General features: G+C 46.9%; 1 protein-coding gene across 3 annotated transcripts in view; it reads right to left on the bottom strand.

Annotated features, from left to right (window-relative positions):
- MACF1 (microtubule actin crosslinking factor 1) overlaps positions 1-25,417 on the bottom strand; it is a 1,225,213-nt gene that overhangs the window by 205,967 nt on the left and 993,829 nt on the right. For all 3 annotated transcript variants that reach the window (XM_069223412.1, XM_069223414.1, XM_069223413.1), the window contains 4 exons: positions 20,116-20,271; positions 5,210-5,416; positions 4,982-5,101; positions 4,349-4,518 (listed from right to left, as the gene is read on the bottom strand). In XM_069223412.1, coding sequence (XP_069079513.1) covers positions 4,349-4,518; positions 4,982-5,101; positions 5,210-5,416; positions 20,116-20,271 — 653 coding nt within the window. The remainder of the gene's footprint in view (positions 1-4,348; positions 4,519-4,981; positions 5,102-5,209; positions 5,417-20,115; positions 20,272-25,417) is intronic.

Raw genomic sequence — 25,417 nt, 5'->3', positions numbered from 1 at the left:
TGAAGATACGCTTTTGCGTATGGTCCACATCAGTTGCTTGTAGCTCTTCCTCAAACCTATGCTTTTGCATTTGAGAGGTTAGCGAGTGCTCTTCTGTATAAGAGCCTGAAGCTGGGTCGCTTGCAGTTTGTTTCGGCGTTGAAACTTTGTCTGCGTGTTTTTTCGGCTCCGAGGTGACTTTTTTCCTTTTCGGGGCCGAAACCTCTCGGCGTCGATCTGTTTCGGTGCCGCTGTCTCGGCGTCGAGCCGTGTCCACACCGGCATCTCGGTGTCGAGGCTTGTCTCCAGCACTTTCTCGGTCCCGAGAAGGCTGCGTGCCGGTGTCTCGACCGGAGTCGGACGATCTCGGCACTGTTTTGGCCTTTTTCGGTGCCGACGGTCGGTCACCGAATTTATGGGTGGAGCCATGGCCTGGTGGCAGTGGCGTCCCCTGGGCCTTGTAAATGTTTCTTTGTGTGGTTTTCGACGTCTTACTCACGGTTTGTGTGTCGTCGAATCCTTCGGAGTCTGAGTCTTGGATCGAGAAGGTACCTTCTTCTTCCTGTTCCTCGAACTCCCGTTGGGCTGTCGGTGCGGACGCCATTTGAAGTCTTCTGGCTCGACGGTCTCGGAGTGTTTTTCGGGACCGGAACGCACGACAGGCCTCGCAGGTGTCTTCGCTGTGCTCAGGTGACAGGCACAGGTTGCAGACCAAGTGTTGGTCTGTGTAGGGGTATTTATTGTGGCATTTGGGGCAGAAACGAAACGGGGTCCGTTCCATCGGCGTTCTTCAGCACGCGGTCGGGCCGACCAGGCCCCGACGGAGGATCGAAAAACTACCCCGAAGGGCACCGGAGCTCTTCGATCTTCGATGCGGTGTGGAATCTAAGTACGCCGATCCCGAACGCAACAATACCGACGAAAATCTTCCGAAATTAGCTAATTTTCCGTTCCGAAACTCGGAGCGACAGGAACACGTCCGAACCCGATGGCGGAAAAAAAACAATCGAAGATGGAGTCGACGCCCATGCGCAATGGAGACAAAAGGAGGAGTCACTCGGTCCCGTGACTCGAAAGACTTCTTCGAAGAAAAACAACTTGTAACACTCCGGCCCAACACCAGATGGCGAGCTATTGCAGAACATGCGTATCTACAGCGACAGATGCCATCGAACATATATTTTCTTAGTTTATTTTAAGAACCACAGGTTCAAATTTTACATGTAATAGCTCTTTTGAAAGGTATTGCAGGTAAGTACTCTAGGAACTTTGAATCATTACTTTAGCATGTATACTTTTTACATAAAACACAATAAGCTGTTTTAAAAGTGGACACAGTGCAATTTTCACAGTTCCTGGGGGAGCTAAGTTATTGTTAGTTTTCACAGGTAAGTAAGTCACTTACAGGTTTGAGTTTTTGGTCCAAGGTAGCCCACCGTTGGGGGTTCAGAGCAACCCCAAAGTTATCACACCAGCAGTTCAGGGCCGGTCAGGTGCAAAGGTCAAAGAGGTGCCCAAAACACATAGGCTATAATGGAGAGAAGGGGGTGCCCCGGTTCCAGTCTGCCAGCAGGTAAGTACCCGCGTCTTCGGAGGGCAGACCAGGGGGGTTTTGTAGGGCACCGGGGGGGACACAAAGTAGCACAGAAAGTACACCCTCAGCAGCGCGGGGGCGGCCGGGTGCAGTGTGCAAACACGCGTCGGGTTTCCTTCAGGTTTCAATGGGAGACCAAGGGGTCTCTTCAGCGATGCAGGCAGGCAAGGGGGGGGCTCCTCGGGGTAGCCACCACCTGGGCAAGGGAGAGGGCCTCCTGGGGGTCACTCCTGCACAGAAGTTCCGTTTCTTTAGGGGCTGGGGGCTGCGGGTGCAGGGTCTTTTCCAGCCGTCGGGAAATGGAGTTCAGACAGTCGCGGTCAGGGGGAGCCTGGGGATTCCCTCTGCAGGCGTCGCTGTGGGGGGTCAGGGGGGACAACTTTGGTTACTCACAGTCGTAGAGTCGCCGGAGGGTCCTCCCTGAGTTGGTTGTTCTCCACCAGTCGAGTCGGGGTCGCCAGGTGCAGTGTTGCAAGTCTCACGCTTCTTGCGGGGAATTGCAGGGGTCTTTAAATCTGCTCCTTGTAACAAAGTTGCAGTTCTTTTGGAGCAGTGCCGCTGTCCTCGGGAGTTTCTTGTCTTTTTCGAAGCAGGGCAGTCCTCAGAGGATTCAGAGGTCGCTGGTCCCTTGGAAAGCGTCGCTGGAGCAGGTTTCTTTGGAAGGCAGGAGACAGGCCGGTAAGTCTGGGGCCAAGGCAGTTGGTGTCTTCTGTTCTTCCTCTGCAGGGGTTTGTCAGCTCGGCAGTCCTTCTTCTTGTAGTTGCAGGAATCTAAATCTTTAGGTTCAGGGAAGCCCTTAAATACTAAATTTAAGGGCGTGTTTAGGTCTGGGGGGTTAGTAGCCAATGGCTACTAGCCCTGAGGGTGGGTACACCCTCTTTGTGCCTCCTCCCAAGGGGAGGGGGGTCACATTCCTATCCCTATTGGGGGAATCCTCCTTCTACAAGATGGAGGATTTCTAAAAGTCAGAGTCACCTCAGCTCAGGACACCTTAGGGGCTGTCCTGACTGGCCAGTGACTCCTCCTTGTTTTTCTCATTATCTCTCCTGGACTTGCCGCCAAAAGTGGGGGCTGGGTCCAGGGGGCGGGCATCTTCACTAGCTGGAGTGCCCTGGGGCATTGTAACACGAAGCTTGAGCCTTTGAAGCTCACTGCTAGGTGTTACAGTTCCTGCAGGGGGGAGGTGTGAAGCACCTCCACCCAGAGCAGGCTTTTGTTTCTGTCCCCAGAGAGCACAAAGGGCCTCACCACATGGGGTCCGAAACTCGTCTCTCAGCGGCAGGCTGGCAGAGACCAGTCAGTCCTGCACTGAACAATTGGGTAAAATACAGGGGGCATCTCTAAGATGCCCTCTGTGTGCATTTTTTAATAAATCCAACACTGGCATCAGTGTGGGTTTATTATTCTGAGAAGTTTGATACCAAACTTCCCAGTTTTCAGTGTAGCCATTATGGAGCTGTGGAGTTCGTTTTTGACAGACTCTCAGCCCATATGCTCTTATGGCTACCCTGCACTTACAATGTCTAAGGTTTTGCTTAGACACTGTAGGGGCATAGTGCTCATGCACATATGCCCTCACCTGTGGTATAGTGCACCCTGCCTTAGGGCTGTAAGGCCTACTAGAGGGGTGACTTACCTATGCCACAGGCAGTGTGAGGTTGGCATGGCACCCTGAGGGGAGTGCCATGTCGACTTAGTCATTTTCTCCCCACCAGCACACACAAGCTGGCAAGCAGTGTGTCTGTGCTGAGTGAGGGGTCCATAGGGTGGCATAAGACATGCTGCAGCCCTTAGAGACCTTCCCTGGCATCAGGGCCCTTGGTACCAGAGGTACCAGTTACAAGGGACTTACCTGGGTGCCAGGGTTGTGGCAATTGTGGAGACAATGGTACATTTTAGGTGAAAGAACACTGGTGCTAGGGCCTGGTTAGCAGGGTCCCAGCACACTTCTCAGTCAAGTCAGCATCAGTATCAGGCAAAAAGTGGGGGGTAACTGCAACAGGGAGCCATTTCTTTACACAAGTCATGGATCATATGTCCCCTATACATGGGCTAGATTCTTATACATGGAACAAACATTTTGTCTATTTAATCAAACAAAAGAGTTTTTTTTGTACAGCAGAAATGCTAAGCTCACATATTTGAAGGTGCACTGGTATGTGAGAATGAAAAAAAGGCGACTATAAACTAAAATATTTGCCACGCATCACACAATTTGTAACCCATTTACGGGTCAAGTACATTATAGTTAGGACAAGTAGCTAATTAAAGTTACTCGACCTGCAGGTCTAATAACATTTTTATAATTTTTCAAGACCTGCACATATAGCAATTCAATGATGGTTAAAGTATGACAACATTGTCTTTCGAATGTTGACTACTATAGTTTAGTAAACCTCATTCAACAGACCCACCACAAGGCAAGAAAAGGTAGCTCATTGAAAGACTAATTGGATTAACTTCCTGTAAAGCCTTCATGTTCAGAAGACCCAAAACATTAAATAAGATGGCAGCATATCCTATAAAGCAAGGGTTCCCAACGCAGGTGGACGAAGTTCAGATTCATGTTAGTTTTTTCGGATTATGGCTGATTATGTAAATGTACTCCATTTAGATGTATTCAATCTAAATTCATTCTATATGGATATTGTGCAAATCTGTTGTAGCTCTAATTTTTGTGAGCCATCTTTGGATTCCCCAGTGCTTTCATTTTTAGGTTTCTCAGACGATATCACAATCACTAGAGTCATATGGCTGCCTTAGAGAGATCATCACCTTTCCACAGATTTTCCACACACAGTGTCCCATCGGTCCCGTATTTCTCCCAGCAGGTGATCAAGTTTCTGGGAGTCATCTGTCAGTGAAGCCTTCTCTTTCAGAGCCCTTCCGGTCCGGACGGTGGTGTCATAAACTGGCTGCTTGCTGCCTAATGTCTTTTGGAACTCCTATAGGAAGAAAAGCATATATGACTGGAGGTAAGAAAAAAGCTTCTTACCAGTAACAAGTAGACATAAAATCCACATAAACTGTATGTTGTGTAAAATAAGTGATTTGAGCAATCACCCACAGAAAGGGCTTGTACACTACTTGAAAGATGTCATGGCTTTATTTTTATGGGCAGCACAACATTTTCAAGAGCAGAAAACGGGTCTTTAAAAGTAATTAAAGTATGTTCCTGCGAATGCACTTATCTGATATATCCAAGGGCAAAAAGCAACTTGGGCGACAAAACAAAAGCTCAACAGAAGGAAGCAAGCAAATAAGGAGGAACAAACTTATTGCAACATTAACAGTAGGTCCTGTAACCAATCTATTGAGTCACGCCTTCAAAAAGAATATGGATTAGAGAAGATTCTACCAAGGCTTCATTTACTAATTTCATGATGTTTCACCTGGAACATAGTTTACCTTGTGCTTGGTGAGCTGCAACTTAATTTTGTCAGGATCATTGGAAATCTCCACCTCAGAGTCGAGTCGGTTCTCTGCATCCTCCAGCCAGTCAATGAGTTTCTTCCATGCCTCGTGGAACTATAGGAAGACAAGAGCTGCTAAGCTGTAGCCGAAGCTCACTGATATATAGAAGGTTTGAATCTCTGCTAAATCTAACACCTTAGGGTCCACGCTCCTAACACTCACCTGTTTGGCACGCTTTCGGGCATCGTCCAGAGCTCGGCCTCGCTCCACAGAACGTTGAACCACCTTTTCCCAGCGGGATTGGACACTGAGTAACAGGTTCTTGATGAGAACCACGTCCTGTTTCTGACTGAGGAACTTCAGCTGGTTCCCCATCTTATCCAACTCAATGATGTGGTCCCGATGCTGATTCACCTCATTCACAAATATCTGTGAAAATGAAATAAAGCAGTGCAGATGTTTAACATGCGCACACACAGTATCCACAATATCTGGAAGCCAACATACCTATGAGTGATGCACAGAAAATGCCCCAATGAGCTATGAAGATGATAGAAAGAGAGGGGAAGCAAAACCAACAAAGATGATGACAGAAAAATATGGAAACAGCTCAGAAGGTGGTGGCATGAGAGACAGAAAATGGAACTAGACCAGATACTGTGGAATGACAAGGAAGCATACCATAGGATTTGTATTGTCTTTTTTGTATTCAGTGACAACTAGAAAAGACTTCAAGTGTTGTCGGAGTTGCCAGTAAGGAAAATGTGACTTACCAAGAAAGCATCTGTTCGTGGCATGTAGTGCTGTAGATTCACATGCTATACATTCTCCTGCCATCTAGCGTTGGGTCCAGACTGTTGTAAGTTGTTTTATTTCCGAAAAGCATTTCGAGTCAAGGGATCGAGTGACATCTCGGTGATACTGCGCATGGGCATCAACTCCTTTTTTAGATTGCTTTCCCACAGGCGGGTAAGAAAAGGAGTGTTGAGAAGGTGTAAAGAAAGATGTCCATGCAAATGTAACTACTTTTGTAAAAATATATACAAATATAAAGTAACTGTAATGGCCACAGTCTTCTGGGGAGGAGGGAGGGAGCATGTGAATCTACAGCACTACATGCTACTAACAGATGCTTACTGGGTAAGTAACATTATCCATTTGATGGCATCTGCGGCTATAGATACACATGCTCTGCAAAGAGTAAAGCAGTCCCTCCATAAAAGTGGTGGCTAGCCTGTGGAAGTGGTATTTGGCTGGAAAAGTGTTTGTAGCACAGCTTAACATACGTCAGCTTGCTGATGTGCTGGTACATCCACACTGTAAAGCTATAAAATGTATGTGGTGTTGACCATGTAGCTATCTTACAAATGTCAGCTATAGGGATGTTTCCAAGAAAAGCCATAGTGGCACCTTTTTTCCTATTAGAATGTGCTCTCGGAGTAACAGGTAACTGCCTCTCTGCTTTAGCATAGCAAGTCTGTAAACACTTAACTATCCATCGAGCTATGCCACTTCTGGATACTGGACAGCCCTTGTGAGGTAGAGAAAAAACAAGAGATGTTTAGTTTTCCTAAAGTCTTTGGTTTTGACAATGTAATACATAAGTGCTCGTGCAATATCTAGAATGTGGAGAGCTCTTTCCACAACAGAGTAAAGCTGTGGAAAAAGACTGGTAGCTCAATGGATTGGTTGATATGGAATTGTGAAACCACTTTAGGAAGGAACTTCAGGTTTGTGCGAAGGACCACCTTGTTTCTATGAATTTGGAAGAAATGTTCTTCCAAGGTTAGGGCCTGGAGCTCACTGACACACCCGAGTGATGTGATGGCAACTAAGAAAGCCACCTTCCAAGAAAGGAACTGAAGAGGACATGAATGAAGTGGCTCAAAAGAAGAGCCCAGGAGCCTGGTAAGCACAACACTGAGGTTCCAGGATGGTGCAGGAGGCTCCCTTGGTGGAATAACCCTTTTAATGCATTCAATGAAAGCTTTAATCTCAAGAAGGAAGTGTTGTCCGTTTTGTAGATGCGCAGCTATAGCTGTGAGATGTAAGCTAAATTTGCTTTTTGTAAATGAAGCAAATAACAATGTCTCGAACAGTATCTTTAATGGGGTTAATATGATTGGGTTGGCAGTAGCATACACATCTTGTGCATTTTGCAGCATAAGATGAGGTCTGCGGGCTTCCCTTAGAATGTCTATACATTCCAGAGGCAAACCCAAGTAACCAAATTCTATGACTTCAGGAGCCTTATTGCAAGGTTGAGTGGCCTGGGGTCTGGATGTCTGATTTGTCCTTGATTTTCAGTGAGAAGGTCCAGTCTGCTGGTAAGCTTCTTGTGAGAGACTACTGATAGGTCCAGAAGTGTGGTGAAGCATGGCTGATAAGCCCAAGCGGGAGCTACAAGAATTATGGTGAGAGATGTTTGCCTGATCCTCCAAACCAGAACTGGAATGAGAGGGAGAGGTGGAAAAGCTAAAGCAAATATCCCTGACCAGTTCATTCATAAAGCGTTGTCCTTAGAAAGAGGGTGTGGATACCTGGAGGTGAAGTTTGGGCATTTGGCTTTTCTGCTGTGGTGGAAGGGTCTATCTGAGGAGCTCCCCACTTTGTGAAACATGTTTCAAGTCCCATTAGTGGACTTGATAATGTATCCTGCTGAGCAGGTCTGCAAAGTTGTTGTCCATTCCTAGGAGACACTCTGCCACAAGGTGAATGCGGTGGTGGAGAGCCCACTTCCATATTGTCTGAGAGAGTTGTGATAACTGCACGACTGTGCCTCCCCGCCCCTTCCTGTAGCTAATACATGGCTGCCATGTTGTTTGTGCAGACTAACATAACCTTGTAAGACAGGTGATGAAGAAATGCTTTCAGGGCTAGAAATACTGCCTAAAGCTCGAGGGAATTGATATGTAGGGATTAGTGACTGAGATCACGAAGGCCCTGTACTGTGAGGTCTTGAAGGCAAGCGTCCCAACCCGCCAGTGATGCATCTGTGGTCAGAATGACCTGAGGCACAGGATCCAAAAAGGGCTGCCCTTTCAACAGGTTGGTGGTGTTCCACTATTGCAGAGAGCAGTCAGTATCGCGGTCCAACAACACTAGATCTTCCAGGTGACCCCATCACTGAGAACACTGATGAGACAGACATTCCTGTAGGGGATTCACGTGGAGTCTGGATTAGGGAACAATGGCAATGCAGGACGCCATCATCCCTAACAGGTCATAATAATCCTGACTGTGGATGTGTGTTTCTCCTGAAACTGAGGGAGAAGAGACTGATGAACTTGAGCCAAGTTGGAGTATGCTAGCTCCAACTCTGCATTGAGAACAGCTCCTAGATAGGGTTGTTTCTGAAGAGGCTGGAGGTGGGATTTGGAAAAGTTGATTGTGAAACCCAGAGTGTGAAGGAGATCCACTGTGAACTGAGTGTGATATTGGCACTGTGGTAATGTGCTGGAATTGATGACCCAGTCATTTAGGTAAGGGAACACTTGTATGTACTGTCTTCTGAGGTGTGCGGCGACTACTACTAAGCACTTTGTGAAGACTCTGGGAGCAGTCGTGACTCTGAAAGGCAGGACATTGAACTGATAATGTTTGCCTGCAACCACGAATCTTAGATATTTTCAGTGTGCAGGGTCGATGGGAATATGAAAGTAGGCATCCTTTGGATCTACAGCCGTCATGAAGTTGCCTTGTTGCAGAAGTCGAATAACATCTTAAAGAGTAACCATGTGAAAGTGTTCTGCAAAAATGTACAGGTTTAATGGTCTGAGGTCCAGAATAGGCCTAAGAGAGCAGTCTTGTTTTGGAATGAGGAAGTATAGAGAGTATATGTAGGAAAATCACTCTTTTTGGCATAGTCACCCGCATGTTTTGCCTGCTATCAGTATGCTTAGACTGTTTTCATTGGATCCTGCTAACCAGGACCCCAGTGATTGTGCTATTTCCCTCTAAATATGGTTGCCTAGGACTTTTGTGTACTCCACAATTGACATACTGGTAGCCCCTTATAAGTCCCTAGTATATGGTACCCAAGGTATTTGGGCACCAGGGAGCCCCATGGGCTGCAGCATGTATTATGCCACCCATGGCAGAGAGGACCAAGGGCACCACTCCAGACCACCACCTGTAATGCAGTATCCACACAGTTCCAGAGGAGAGCAGATCCAAGCAGCTGGTGGTCACTGCAGTTGGTGCCTTCAGATGCAGGGGAGTGACTCACTCCAGGGGAAATTCCTTCTTACTTCTTGTGTCGGCTTAAGACTCACCGCTCTCAGGGGATGCACAGCTGGGGAAATGTTGCAGTTGGTGGAAGGAGCCGTAGAATGAAACAATGTTGCAGGGCAGAGTCATCGCTGAACTTGCAGATTGTCAGTTCCTGGAGGGTCCAGTTGCAGTCCTAGTGGTCAGAAGATGAAGTAAGCGATGCAGAGGAGTCCCGCCAAAATCCTGCACGTCGAATCTGAGGACCCACCCAAGAGGGAGACCCTAAATAGCACTGGAAGGAGGACTGGTCACCTAGCAGGGTGACCACCTATCAGGAGGGGGCAGTGACGTCACCTATCTTACATGGCCACTCAGATGCTCCCAGGGGCTTCTGCCCACCTTGGATTCAAGATGGCAGAATCAATTGGCCACCTGGAGGAGCTCAGGGCACCACCACTGGGGTGGTGATGGACAGGGGAGTGGTCACTCCTTTCCTTTGTCCAGTTTTGTGCCAGAGCAGGGACCAGGGGTCCCTGGATTGGTGCAAACCGGTTTATGCAAGGAGGGCACCAAATGTGCCTTTCAAAGCATACCGGTGGCTACCCCTCCCAAGCCACGTAACACCTATTTCCAAGGGGTGAGGGTGTTGCCTCCCTCTCCCACAGGAAACCCTTTGTTCTGCCTTCCTCTGCCTCAGCTGGTCAAGTAGCAGGAGGGCCGAAACATGTCTGTAGGATGGCAGCAGTGCGGGCTGCCCAGGAAAACCCTGCAAACCGGTATGAGCAAAGCTGAGGGTCCTCTAAGGAGCCCCCGGAGTGCATGGAATCATACAACCAATACTGGCACTGGTATCCGGGTATGATTCCGACATATTTAATAAAAAAACATGCCCAGGTTCAGAGTTACCATTATGTAGCTGGACACATGTCCAGTACACAGGTAAAGTGGCTTCCCGCACTCATGAAGTCCAGGAAAATTGAGCTGGAGTTCGTAGGGGCACCTCTGCTCATGCAGTGGTGCCCTCATACACAGGTACTTGCTTCCTGCCCTCTGGGCTAGGAATGCCGCCATGGGGGTGACTTACAGTGACCTGGTGCAGTGACCTGTAGTGAAAGGGTGCATGCACCTTTTCACGCAGGCTGCAATGGCAGGCCTGCAGACACATTTTGCATGGGCTCCCATAATACATGCTGCAGCCCATGGGGCACCCCTGGTACCCCAATGCCCTGGGTACCTATGTACTATATATTAGGGACTTATATGGGGGCACCAGTATGCTAATTTTGGGGTGTACAAAGTCAGCAACAACCAAATTTACAGGGAGAGAGCAGTCGTCCACAATGTGCAGCTACACAGAGACCCTATTGAGTAGGACTCCTGTTCAATACGCTTACAACTAACCACAGGGATATCCAATTTCTCACTATATTCCCTGGCATGCTTAGGAAATTTTCAGAGAGCCCATCCACAGTAGGGTTATCACCCCTAGAGTAGAAAAGAAATATAAGCCTGCTCCCACAGATCCATTATACATTAGGTCACACGTCCCTCCAAATTCCATAGTAGCTACCACCATACAGAAACGTGCTAATAGCCAGGCCACATGGGACTCTCCTCCTCCTGAGAAGGAGAGTAAGAAAACAGATGCTGCCGGCAAGAGAGTGGCTGCACAGGCAGCTAACCATTGGTGAATGGCCAATTCACAGGCCTTACTGGCTAGATTTGACCAGGCTCACTAGAAGAAATAGAGTGGCTCCTCCTTTGGCTTTCAAGTGGATTCTACTATTCAGAAGCCTAAAAAAGACACAGACACAGCTCAAGCCATGGGTGCTCTACAGTCCCCTACACAAATGGGCACCTTTCGTCGCCCCCACTGTAGTCAAGTACACTCTTTCTTGGCATGGTTACCCCCTTTTTCTGCCTGATGTCAGTATGTTTGACTGTGTTCACTGGGATCCTGATAACCAGGACCCCCGTGATTATGCTCTCTCTCCCAAACTCTGTATTTCATCCCATATTTGGCTTACTGGTACTCACATGTAAGTCCCTAATATATGTTACCTAAGTACCCAGGGCATTGGGGTACCAGGTGATCCATATGGGCTGCAGCATATATTATGCCACCCACAGGGAGCCTATGCAAACTGTTCAGCAGGCCTGCCATTGCAGCCTGTGTGAAAGGGTTAATGCAACCTTTCATTACCAGGTCACTGCACAAGGCTACTGTAAGTCACCCCTATAGCAGGCCCTTCTAGCCCAGAGGGCAGGGTGCCCCCTCGAACTCCAGCTCCATTTTCCTGGACTTTGAGAGTGTGGGTACACCATTTTATGCGTGTACTGGACATAGGTCACTACCTATGTCTAGCTACACAATGGTAACTCCGAACCTAGGCATGTTTAAACATGTCGGAATCATACCCCAATACTGTTGCAAGTATTGGAAGTATGATTCCATGCACTCTGGGGGCTCCTTAGAGGACCTCCAGCATTGCTACCACCAGTCTTACAGGGTTTTCCGGGCAGCTCAAGCTGCTGCGACCTCTCAGACAGGTTTCTGCCCTCCTGCTGCTTGATCTGATCGAGCCCAGGAAGGCAGAAGAAAGGATTTCCTTTGGGAGAGGGAGGTAACACCCTCTCCCTTTGGAAATAGGTGTGACTGGCTTGGGAGGGGTAGCCTCCCCCAAGCAACTGGTTAAGCTTTGAAAGGCACATTTGGTGCCCTCTGTGTATAACCAGTCCACACCGTTTCAGGGACCCCCCCCACCCCCGTCCCTACTCTGGCATGAAACTGAACAATGGAATGGAAAGTGACCACTCCCCTGTCCATGACCACCCCAGGGATGGTGCTCAGAGCTCCTCCAGAGGGTACATGGGTTCTGCCATCTTGTTTTCAAGGTTGGCTGGGAACGCTGGGAGCATCTGAGTGGCCAGGCACGTGACGTCAGAGCCCCCTCTTGATAGGTGCTTACCTGACTAGGTGACCAACCCCCTTTTAGGGCTATTTAGGGTCTCTCTCTTGGATGGGTCCTCAGATTCGGATTGCAAGATTCCAGCAGGACTCCTCTGCAACCTCCACTTCAACTGCTGGCCACTTGAACCGCGACTGGACCCTCCAGAAACTGACAAAGCTGCAGATCCAAGAGGAAGACTCTGCTGCAACATTGTTTCCGAGACTCCTGCCAGCTCTGCAACATTTTCCCGGCCGTGCATCCTCAGAAGACAGCAACTCTTCAGCCTGCACAGGAAGGAAGAAGAAACTTCCCTTGGAGTGAAGGAGTCGCTCCCCTACATCCGCAGGCACCTACAGCAACGACGACCGGCTGCGTGGATCCTCTCTCCTGCTGAGCTGCGTGGATCCTGCATCACGAGTGGTGGTCTGGAGTGGTCCCCTTGGTCCTCTCTATCAGCTGTCCAACTTGGGTGGAGGTAAGCCTTTGTCTTCCCACGCAGGACAGTACCCCATGCTCTGAGTCTCTTGTAGCTGCCAAGGCTTGTTTGCATCTCTTCCAAGGGATCTTCAGGCGACGTGCAGCTCTGGTACCCGGCGCTCCTTCCTGCGAAGCACAGTCCTCTGTATGGTTCTTCCGGTGACATGGGATCCTCTTTTGTAGTGCTGCATGGGCTTCTTCCTGCACCTTCTGTGCAAGAGGTCCGCTAGTTGATTGTGTATCCCTAGCACAGTGGTTCCCAAACATTTTCGACCCACGGCTCCCTTGATCTATTGGCCACTGGCTGCGGCTCCCCATTATGTTACTTTTTGTTGGCGGGTGGGGGATGTAAGCCTGGCCTAGGGAGTACATCCATTTTTCTCCCTGAAAAGAATTGGGATGACGCCAATGAAGGTATTGTAATTCTATATATAACTGTAAAAAATAAAAATGTAACAGTTGTTTTATTACAGCATGCATAGAGTTTTTTAGTAAGGGGAAAATATTGGTTGACGTAACCCTAGTAAAATGGGCAGGTCTCATTTTTATGTAGTTATAACATAACTGTTTAAATATTGTGAAATGTAGAATCCCTTTAGTTGTGTTTAACCACCAGAGGGCGCTCAAGGACAAAATTAAAAAAGAGCTGCTACAACTGAGTAGTTTTATTTTGTACGAACTGGCCCAAGGGCTATAAATAGCTCAGTGGTTCCCAAACTGTGTGCGGCGCCCCTGGCTAGTTTTGATGGCGCACCAGCGAGCCGCGGCGCACAGATTGGGAACCACTGCCCTAGCATGTACTCTACTACTAGCTAAATGTGATTGTGAATTGCCCATTTCCAAATTGTCTGTGCTAAAAGGGACAATTGAGATGAGTGTGCCCTTCCCCCACCCCTCTATTTTTGCAGATAATACATTGTGGTCATGTTGTCTGTCCTTATTAACACTGTTTTGCCTGTGATCTGTGTTTGAAAAGCTTTGAGTGCTAGGAACATTGCCAGTAATTCCAAATGGTTTATGTGATAGGTTTGTTGAACTGACTTCCATTCCCCTTGTATGGTGAGGATGTTGAGGTGGGCTCCCCCGTCTTATCATTGACGCATCAGTTGTGATTATTGTCTGTGTCACAGTGTCCTGAAATGGTCGCCCTTTTAATAAGTTGGTGTGATTCCACCGTTGCAGAGTGCAAAGTCTGGCAGTTCAACAACACTAGATCATGAATGTGACTCTGTGCCTGAGACCATTGTTGCGAGAGACACTGCTGTAGTGGTCTCATGTTTAGGCGTGCATTGGGTACTTTTGCTATGCACGATGCCATCATTCCCAATAGTTTCATGATTAACTTCATTGTGTAAGTGTGGTTGTATTGCAGTTGAGATATGAGTTTGTGAAAAGCTTGAATTCTCACTGGGGTTGGGTATGCTAATACTCACTGAGTGTTCAGAATTGCTCTCAGATATGGTTGTATTTGTGCTGGCTGTAGGTAAGATTTTTGATGATTGTGAATCCTAGGTTGTGTAGGGTATCCACTGTGTGTGCTGTTGACAGGTTTGAATTGTACTGGCTTTTATGAGTCAGTCATCCAGATACAGAAAGACATGTATGTTGTCTTCTGAGGAATGCTGCAACCACTGCTAGGCATTTGGTGCATACTCTTGATGTTGTTACTCCAACGAGCAGTACTTTAAATTGTTAGTGCTTTCCTGCAATAACAAATCTTTAAAATTTGCGGTGTGTTGGATGTATGGGAATGTGGAAATTAGCATCTTTTAGATCTAATGCTGTCATGTAATCTTGTTTCTGAAGCAGGGGAATTATATCCTGTAGAGTAACCATCTGAAAGTGTTCTGGCAGAATGTACTGATTGAGGGGTCTGAGATCTACAATTGGTCTGAGAGTATAATCTTTCTTTGGTATGAGGGAGATGGGTAATACACTCCCGACCCTTGTTGGGATATAGGTACAATCTCTATGGCACATTGGAGTAGAAATGATTGTACCTCCTGTTTTTATAAACTGAGATGTTCCAGAGAAAGTTTATGCGAGTGATGGGGAATGTTTGGTGGAGTAGAGATAAGTTCTAGGCAATAACCATGTTGGATAATTGAAAGAACCAATTGATCAATAGTAATGTTGTGCCATTGTGGGTAAACATTTACCAGTCTTCCTTTCACAGGAGATGCATGCTCTGTGGAGATGTGTGAAAAGTCACTGTTTGGTTGAGGTGAAAGAACTTCTTGGGGTGGTTGATTTACCTTCTATAATTATTTCCTCTGTAAGAGCCACTTAAGGAGCCTCTGTTGTAAAAATGTGGCCCTTGCTTCTTTTGAGATGTGGATGGCTTTGAGGTTGATGGTTTGAAACCACCCCTAAACTAGGGCCTGCGAAAAGTTCCCTGAGTAGGCGTAGTGTAAAGGGCACCCATAGCCTTAGCTGTATCAGTCTTTTTTCAGCTTTTCTATGGTGGTATCAACTTCTGGCCCAAACAGGTGTTGCTTATCAAAAGGCATATTCAACACTCCTGTTGTATTTCTAGTTTAAACCCTAAAGTCCTTAACCATGCGTGCCTTCTAATAATGACACTGGTGTTGATACCCCTTTCTGCTGTATCTGCTGCATCTATTGCAGATCTAATCTGAGTATTAGAAATCGCGTGACCCTCTGTTACTATCTGTTGTGCCCTTTTCTGGTGGAAGGTACTGTAACAAATCTTCCATTTCGTCCCAATGAGCCCTATCATATCTTGCCAACAGCACTTGAGAGTTTGCAATCCTCCAATGGTTAGCAGCTTGAGTTGCTACTCTTTTTCCAGCTGCGTGAAATTTACGACTCTCCTTGTCTGGATCATCCCCTGTAGATTGGCTATTTGCTCTTTTCCTTGCTGCACTGACAACTATAGTCAGGTGGCAATTGAGCTCTGATGAAAACCGGATCAGAAGGTGCAGGTGTATACTTTTTATCCACCCTTGGTGTAATAATTTTAGATTTTACCGGTTCCTTGAAAATGTCCTCTGCATGTTTAAGCATGCCTGGCAGCATACAAAAGCCACCGATACACTTTATAAGTAGATGTTAGTGTATCAAATAAGAAATCATCCTCAATGGGATCTGCTTGTAATTGTACCTTGGGATACACAGCTGCCCTAGCTATAACCTGATTGTAAGCAGTCGTATCTTCAGGTGGAGACGGTCTTGCGGGGTATAAATCAGGATCAATAGAAGAGATGGGATCTGAATCATATAAGTTCCATGGATCTATATCCTGTTGAGTATCATATAAATCATACCCATGTGTTGAGATAGGGGATTGTGGTGAAAATTGTGTAGGTGGGGGTGGTGGTGGAGAAGCAGAGAGTAAAGGAGAATGTGGTGGTGCCTTTGGTTTCTACTTTTGTTTAAATATTTTAGCAGGTGGAGGCCCAGTTTCTACAGTCTCTTGAAAAGTAAATTTTTCTCTTGATTGTTGGAGGAGGAGCTATGATTCTTCCTGTGTCCTTATGTATATGGATTTTGTGCTCTTTAGAGTCCATTACTTCCAATACGGGCCTTAATTCAGAAGACTCCTCAGTAACTGGAGCATATTTTCCACCAACAGGTTTCAGCTCCGAAAGTTTGGAAACCGAATGTTTGAGTCAGACTGAAAATGATGGCTCTGAAAGCGCTGTTACTTTTTTCGGCTCCAAGGTGGAAGTCTCTGATTTTTGTCTCTATCCGGAAACCGGCATGGCAAGATGTTTGGTCGGCGCCGAATGCACTCTGGTCTTGTGTTTCGGTGCCAAACCTGAAGGTTGGTCATCAGATTGTATTTTTCGGGTTTGACCATGGCTGGCAAGCAGTGGGAGACCCAAGACCAGTGCTGAAGTCTTTTTGGCTGTTTTTTGTTGATGGGAATGGGTTGATGTACTCCCGTACTGCGCCGGGGGGATGGATGGGATGTCGCCATCGGAATCTCGATCCGAATCGGAGTCTGCGACGGAAACTCGTTTGATGAGCAGTTTCTTCTGGTGCGTGTTCTTCGTCGAAGATATCGGGCGTTTGTTCTGATGACTTGGACGCCATCTCCAACCGATGTGCTCTTTGATCCCTCAGTCTTCTTCCAACAAAAGGATCGACACGCTTCACAGCTTTCTTTTCTGTGATCCGGAGAAAGACAGAGATAGCCCACCAAGTGCTGATCAGTGTATGGTAACTTGGCATGACACCAAGGGCAAAAGTGAAACGTAGTCCGTTCCATCAGCCTGACATTGTTCGACAACCACGCTAAGTAGGCCCAAGAAGGGCGAGGCCACCTGAAAAGGGCATTTAATCGACCCAGACAAGTTCAATCGGATCAAATGTAAGTTTAGAAAACGCGAGATACCTATACCAACATTTATAGAAAAGAAGACAGATAGTACTGAACCGAGATCTACCGGAGCGAGAGGAAACACTTCGGAACCAGACGGTGGAAAGAAAACAATCTAACAAAGGACTTGATGCCCATGCGCACTATCACCGAGACGAGGAGTCACTCAATCTCTTGACTCGAAAACTTTCTTTGAAGAAAAGCAAGGTGTAACCCTCCGAGCCCAGCACTAGATGGCGGGCTTTTGCAAAGGATGTGTATCTGCAGCTACATATGCCATCAAACGAGCATCGACCCGCCACACATGCAATCGAGCAGTGTCCTAGAAGTTAGCTCAGATTACCAAGACAAGCTCTCCTAAAAATTCCTGGTCTCAAATCTGTCTGCATTCTGCGTAACTGATACCCTGGGCACACACAACAATGGCCCCTGCGGGTACCAAGCCCCCCAGTGACCCATACCTTGAAAGAGCCCACAGCCTCATCCAGTCAAGTTGAAGAGCTGGGATGAAGGGTTGATGCAAACATGTGAAATTTGGGAACAGCAGGGCCTACAAAGAGGTATTCAAACATCTACTGAATGAGAGTGATCAGCTGCAGCCAAAGGGACAGTGCACCAAGACCTGGACTGAAGAGCTAAAATCGTCATGCCTCTCCAGGGCTATAGCCTGGCAGATAAAGGTTAGGGATGGTATGGGCAGGTTGGAAGCAATGCAGACTTACAATCTCTGAATGAATCTCTGAATGAATCTCTGTGTTTCTTCTTTAAAAAAAAAAAAAATATCTTTCTTCAGTTTACAGAACAACACAAAACAAAAGTAGCTCAGCACAGCATAATTGGGTACTTTCATAGTATTAGTGTGGTAGGCATGGGGGCAGAAGTTTTCAGGAGAGGGCAAAGAAACAGGAAGAAAGGAGCAATTTCAGGCATCCACATACTTCAAGGCGCTGCAAAAGGGAATAATGTGAGTGGCTGAGCTATTCTTGGTTCTTAAATGGACCCACCAGCAGTAGAGGGAGAAAGAGATTTTGGGTGCAGGGGAGTCAACGGCTTAGTCAACCGAGTTCCAGCGTCAGCTATCGCAGCGGGGGCTGCGTCAGCTCTCTCTGGTGCAGCAGAGTTAGACCCGTCTCCCATGGATGTGTCGTGGACACCCAACTTGTCTAGCATATCACACCAATATTCAAGGTCTCTCTCTGCATTATCATCAGTGCAAACTCTCCAAAGCCACCACTGTTCTGCTGCTGACCATTCCAGGAAGTCAGCCTGCCATTTAGACAGTTAGCGAGTTCGGGCTCGCCCAGTGTATGGCTATGCCTCATCGTGCCAGCACTAAATCCAGTTGAGCAAATCTGTACCGCATTATTTTCGCAACTTGGGAAGTGGCAACAGTCCAAGCAGGCAGTGTCGGAGTGTAAGCTCTATTTTCACCTTTGTCACTGCACACCTCCTGCAGCACTCACCCCAAAATTTTTAACTACACATAGATCAATGCAACATGTCTGAAATCTGCCCTATGCAAGCGCTTTGGCATCAAATATGCCCTATAGAGGAAGTATAATTGTACCAGTGTAAATCAGGTATTGCTGGCTACTTCTCACACCTGTGCAATAGCTCTCTTCCATTATCTAACTGCAAGTGGAGTCCCCAGTTCTCTGTCCCAGACGGTACACTTCAGTTTAATATTCGTCTGCCTGTCGTTTTTTAGGGCTGCATTTAGCTGGGAGATAATAATTTTGAAGGAGTCTGAATCTAGAATCATCTGTGGAACTTCGGACTGTTTCGGCTCCTCTGGGAATGATGTCCAGATCTCGCGAGTCGTGCATGATATACTTGCATATTGCAAAAACTGCCTCTGATCTCTGTGTTTCTCCTTAGGTGCATCAAGCCAGTGGGGCAGCAAAGCGTTCACTCCACACAGCACCTGTTTAGTTGGGTATTGTACTCTGTCTGCATAGTCAGTGGTATGCTGTTCTCTTTTCAAGGGCAGCTGAGCTTCTCCTTGCAAGGAGGGAACAACAACAGCTCTTCTTTCTCATTCTGCGGCTTATAAGAAGCACTTGATGAAAGCTGCTGGAAACAGGATACTGTCACTGATGAAGCTTCTTCTACATGCGGATTTACAAACCGTCTCCTGCTTGAACTCCATACAAATGCACTGGTCCATAGGGGCCAGTATTTACCAAAAATGGTGATTGCTGGCCAATCAAGTTCAAGCGTAAAGCACTCCAATCAGGACAGGGAGTATCCCCTTTCTCTTTTTTAATTTCTTTCCTGAACTTTCCAGGCAGGGAGGTAGACAAGTGGCTGGTCAAAACTGTTCAAGGCACTGTTTAGATTCAAACTTCATAACTCATAAAAGTTTCCCAAGTTGCTAGGTGACAGATTAAAAACTGGAATTGGGAAGGCTGGGGTTCAGTGGAATGGTGTGAAAACATTTTTTAGCAGGGAAGAACCACTTGATCTACACAGTCTATCAAAAGGTCATACAACTTAAATGAAAACAACTGCAGGGAAACCACCGTCTTGGATAGACCCACAGACAGCATACACAATAAACACCATTCATCTTTCTCTCAGACACCTCATTCAAACGCCAAACAATATATAACACCCACTGTCTATGAAAGGCAAAGACACCAGGTCCCCTGACAGAGTATAGCTCTAAGTCTGCGCTCCTTGGTTATCTACAATATACCGCCAGACTCCCCATAGACTGGTATGAGTGAAAGGCAGCCACCCTTAACTACTGGTGGGGGTAAAATCTGGGGGCTTTACTTAACTGGCAAAGCCCATGCTCTATTGCTGCATGTCACACAAAATTAGGGACACTCTTCAGTGGACTCACAGACTAATAAGTCGAATTGGGAGAATCTGTAATCCACGCCTAAGAAATACATTGATGCAGGGAGATAGAGTCATAAGAGAACAAGGAAAGGTGGGGGAAGGTAATATCATAGGAAGTGTGCGGAGCGGGTTGAACTAGGATCATTCCACTGGACAAGGCAAATTATATTGGTTCCATTGTTAGGCTAAGATCGGAACACATTTTAGAACAGGCAGAGAATGCCATGGCTACCCAACACCCTATAACTCAATTACATACTGAAGTGCAGAGAACTGATTGTCAGAAGACAGCTCACCTTGTGCTCATCAATCTGGAAGAATACAGTGTCCAGAATAAGGCTGGCCGGGGGTGCTAGATTCAGATTCTGCTCGGCTTGCGTCAGCCAGTTAATAAAATCTTGCAGAGAATTCTGGAACTCACAGGCTAGGGCCAGTGCCTCCTCCAGCTTCGACTGAATGCAAATGAGGAGAGAAAACAAGACAGTGATTTTGCAAGCAGGTAATCACATGGAGGCGTGTGCACAGATATTCTTGTAAACAAGCAGACAGTTAAATGGTCACAGACTGGAATGCACAGCCCAACATGTGGGCAAACCGATTTGCAGATGAGTACGAACTCTCAGGTGCACACAAAGACAGGCAAGGCATGTACATCTATGACCTGGGAAGGAGGGAGAGTTAGATTGGGAAGGGTGCTAACATATTCATCACACATAAACATAGACCTTTGCTAAAGAGGCCTACAGAAAGGTGCACAGACTGGTAAACAGGTATAAAGACATGCAGGCACACAATTACACTTGCAAGCAATGCAGATTCATTAGCCAACACAAATGTTTCCCAGCGGTTGCATAGATCCGGCCAGCCGGGATAGCTTAGAGACATTATGAACCATTTCCAGTTGTTTGATTCTCCACTCTTTGCTCAATACAAGGAACAGTTATGCCTTCTAGAAGGAGCAGGTTAAACCAATTACAGCTTGTAAATGCAGGTTTCAGTGGACTGCATGCATCATGAACATGCTCTTTCATTGACACTGCCTTTATCACAAACGTGCACCTATTGGAACACCTGGCACCATTACGGGCCTGCGATTGTTGGTCACAAAGACAGCCGATTCTGAAGAGAGGAGTTTCAATCTGAAGTCTCTGAATCCAAAAGAAGCTTTCCATTATGTTACAAGTTCCAAACACAATGTAGTCATCACTGGTGAAAGACGACCCTTGGCTGGGATGACTGATCTCTCAAATGATTGATCATGGCTCTAATAACTACTTAGTTACTAAGACAAACTGAATACCTAACAATGTTTGTCAATTTTCATGTCCCCTGACAGCCCGGGTCTCTTAACCCAAGATGCAATCCTCTGCATGTGGACTATATATATGTGAATAATTAGGCAAGTCTGATGCAGACTCAAAGGCTAAAACATCCAATTGTAAGTGACAGTCCTGTTCTAGTGTCTTGGGTAACAGCCTATGTGGGTACTGTTGTTGATGACGGATATACCAAGACATCCAATAGTACTGTGCAGTCACTGGATATCCAAGATAGAGCCTTGACGCACTTGAAGGCACAGGGAGAGAGCAGAGTTGTCTGTGACATTCTGGAAGATGGTGGAGGACCAGAAACTCACTGGACAAAACATTAAACAACACTCAAACTCAATGCCCAGTCATATCTATCACTTGTATTTACACGTTTTTATTTACAGGTATGCAAAACAGAAAAATTCAAACTATCATAAAAAAAGGTGCTGGCACCAAGAGGACAGAGATAGCATCGCCAGACAATAAAGCAATGTATTTGAGTTCATTGTGTACTGGTATGAATCCATATTCTTCATTCCTGGTAAAGGAACAACAAAAAAAGTCAGTTTTGATCTAGAGTCTGTTCCTAAATCAGAAACATCATTTTTGGGAGCTAAATGAGGGTTGTAGGAAAATGCCACTGTCGGCATGGTCACCCCCCCACCTTTTGCCTAGTGTTGATGCCAGCTATGATTGTAAGTGTGCTGGGACCCTGCTAACCAGGCCCCAGCACCAGTGTTCTTTCCCTAAAACTGTACCTTTGTGTCCACAAATTGCATAGCCCTGGCACACAGTTAAGTTCCTTGTAAAAGGTGCCCCTGGTACTAAGGGGCCTGTGGCCAGGGAAGGTCCCTAAGGACTGCAGCATGCATTATGCCACCCTTAGGGACCAATTACTCAGTACATGCACACTGCCTTGCAGCTTGTGTGTGCTAGTGGGGAGAAAAGGCAAGTCGACATGGCACCCCCCTCAGAGTGCCATGCCCACCAACCACTGCCTGTGGCATAGGTAAGTCACCCCTCCAGCAGGCCTTACAGTCCTAAGGCAGGGTGCACTATACCACAGGTGAGTGCATAGCGGCATGAGCACTATGCCCCTACAGGGTCTAAGTCAATTCTTAGACATTGTAAGTGCAGGATAGCCATACTGAGTATATGGTCTGGGAGTTTGTCATTACGAATTCCACAGCACCATAATAGCTACACTGAACACTGGGAAGTTTGGTATCAAACTTCTCACACAATAAACCCACACTGATGCCAGTGTGGAATGTACTGAAAAATGCACACTAAGGGCATCTTAGAGATGCCCCCTATATGTTAGCCCAACTGCTATTGGAAGCCTGCCACTTCCAGATGAGTTTCTGACCACATAGGGTGAGTGCCTTTGTGCACTGACCAGAAACAAAGCCTGTCCTGGGTGGAGGTGCTTCACACCTACCCCTGCAGGAACTGTAACACCTGGTGGTAAGCCTCAATGGCTCAAGCCCAGTGTTACAGTGCCCCAGGGCACGCCAGCCAGTGAAGATGCCCACCCCCTGGACAAGCCCCCACATTTGGCGGCAAGTCCAGAAGGGATAAAGAGAAAAACAATGAGGAGTCACCTCCTCAGCCAGGACCACCTGTAAGGTGCCCAGAGCTAAAGTAGCCCCCTCCCACACCCCCGGAGAAATCCTCCATCTTGCGTTGGAGGATTGGAACCAACAGGGATAGGGATGTTCCCCCCTCCCCAGAGGGAGTGGGCAGAAGGAGGGTGTAGCCACCCCAAGGGACATAGGCTACTGCCCCCTGACCCTAACACACCCCTAAATTTAGTATTTATGGGCGACCCTGAACCCAGCTCTTCAGAGTTCCTGATGACCTCAAGAAAGAAAGACTGCTGAGCTGAAAACCCCACAGAGAAGAGAAAGAGACAACAGACTCGGTCCCAACCCTACCGGCCCGTCTCCTGCTTCAAAAAGATGTAAAAGAAGAAGCAAAGTGTTGTGCAGGACCAGTGACCCCTGAAAAGCCTCCAGCTCTGAGGACCAAGGATCTCCTGTGGACAGCGGACCTGCCCAACAAGAAGATCAAGAAACCATCTTTAAAGGGAGTCCCACCTCAATCCAGAAGCATGAGTCCCAACTACTCTGCACCCGACGTCCCAGCCCCGTGTCCAGACAAACCAACTTACCAGAGAGGATCGCTGTCCACCCTGGGCTGACCTCTCCAAACCCCCACGACGACACCTGCAGAGGGAATCCCGAGGGCCTCCCTGACCGTGACTGCCTGGAATGAAGATATCTGTCGCCTGGAGAAGCACTGCACCCGTAGCCCCCGGGCCCGAGAGAAACAGACCACTGGTGCAGCAACGACCAGCAAGCGGCCCTCATCTTTGCCCAGTCAATGGCTTGCCCGAGGAGCCCCCCTGTGCCCTGCCTGTAGCGCTTAAGAGACCCCTGGGTTCCTCCATAGAGTTCTATTGAGAACCCGACACCCTGTTTGCACAATGCACCTGGCCGCCCCAGTGCCGCTGAGGGTGTGGTTTTTGTGCCTACTTGGGGCCCCTCCAGTGCTCCTTCAAACCCCCCCTGGTCTGCCCTCTGGCGACAGGGGTACTTACCTGCAAGCAGACTGGAACTGGTGTACCCCGTCTCCATACGGGCCCACGTTATTTTGGCTCCTGTTTGACCTCTGCACCTAACCGGTCCTGTGTTGCTGGGCGTTTGCGGTTATCTTGAACCCTCGACGGTGGGTTATCTATGCCCCGAGACTGAACCCGTAAGTTGCTACTTACCTCAAAAACTGCCCTTTACTTACCTCCCCATGAACTTTTGAAAATTGCAGTGTCAACTTTTAAAATAGCTTTTTGCCATTTTAAAGAAAACTGTGTACAATGTTGATTCCATTCAAAGTTCTAAGTATTACTATGCAAAATACTTTTTATTTAATGTACTTACCTGCTAAATGAATCTTGTGGGTATAGTAATAAATTAACAAAATAATATTTTTCTATATAAAGACCAATTGGTCAGGAGTTAAGTCATTGAGTGTGTGTTTTCACTTATTGCTTGTGTGTGTACAACAAATGCTTAACACTACCCTGATAAGCCTAATTGCTCAACCACACTACCACAAATAGAGCATTAGGATTATCTATTATTGCCTCTTGGGAAACCCCTGGACTCTGTGCAGACTATATCTCACTTTTATATAGTATATACAAAGCCAGCTTCCTACAAGAGTGAATTAAAGGAACAGGACAGCAACAATGAGCTCCAGAAGATAGCAGTAGTCCTTCCTGTTCACCTTTGACACTCAGGATGTGGGCTGTGAGAATCGACTCCAAGCCTCCACTAAGTAAATGGTGACTAACATATAAAGGGGATAAGAGAGAAGGGGACCCTCTGGGCAGTCTCTAACCAGACAGACAGTGCTCTGGTGACTTACTGGATGAGCTGCTAGAGGTAAAAAGGGGCTTTCTTTGAATCTCTGGAAAAATCTGTGCTACCTTGTCTAGGGATTTGCACCTCACTAAGTCTGCTGGGAGCTTAAGAGGTTTCTGATAAAGGAAAATATCATGCAGAGACCAACATAAGCATACAACTGAAATTTGGAACTGGACACAAACGAGGGATATTGATTAGAATGTTTTGGTCCACAACATAAAAGTGGTCTACTAACCCAAATGGCCTTTATAAAATATTTATTTCTTTTTCAAAGAATCATATGTCAACAATTCTGTATTTAACAACAGAAGGCAAAACAAACAACTTAAGGAGAATTAGTACAGATGCAAAAATGCAGCACCAGGTATCTATAATGCGAGTACTGGTAAGAAAACATGGACTTCTGTGCGGGCAAGCAAAGCTCGAGTCAAATAATGGACTCAGTCCTAGTCCCAATGAGACTGGCTACAAAATACAGCCTGGAGAAACACCGCAGGCACTGCTTCATTCTGCTATGATGCAGTTGTTGAAACATATAGGCTGCAGGGCAACTGAGCAAATATGCAAAATATTCTTTTCTGCTTTAACGAAACGCAAAGCTTGTAAATGAACTACCTGACCTTGACATGTCTCATGAAGACTTGCAACCCTGAGCACTCTTGGTGTGATCCTTGAGACTGCTTTGTTTTGCTGATCTATTTAACTTCCGTCATTGAAGTGCTGAGCCAAACCTATAATAAACATGAGATGTCCGTACTAGTCCCTGTCGCTTAAAGAATAAGTTACTTACCTTCAGTAACACCTTTTCTGGTGGAGCATACATCTAACTGCAGATTGCCCACCTCTGAGAGTACCCCAGG

This window comes from Pleurodeles waltl, chromosome 3_1, assembly GCF_031143425.1.
Source record: "Pleurodeles waltl isolate 20211129_DDA chromosome 3_1, aPleWal1.hap1.20221129, whole genome shotgun sequence".
NCBI classification, from domain to species: domain Eukaryota; kingdom Metazoa; phylum Chordata; class Amphibia; order Caudata; family Salamandridae; genus Pleurodeles; species Pleurodeles waltl.
This window is presented reverse-complemented; position numbering and strand designations above follow the sequence as displayed.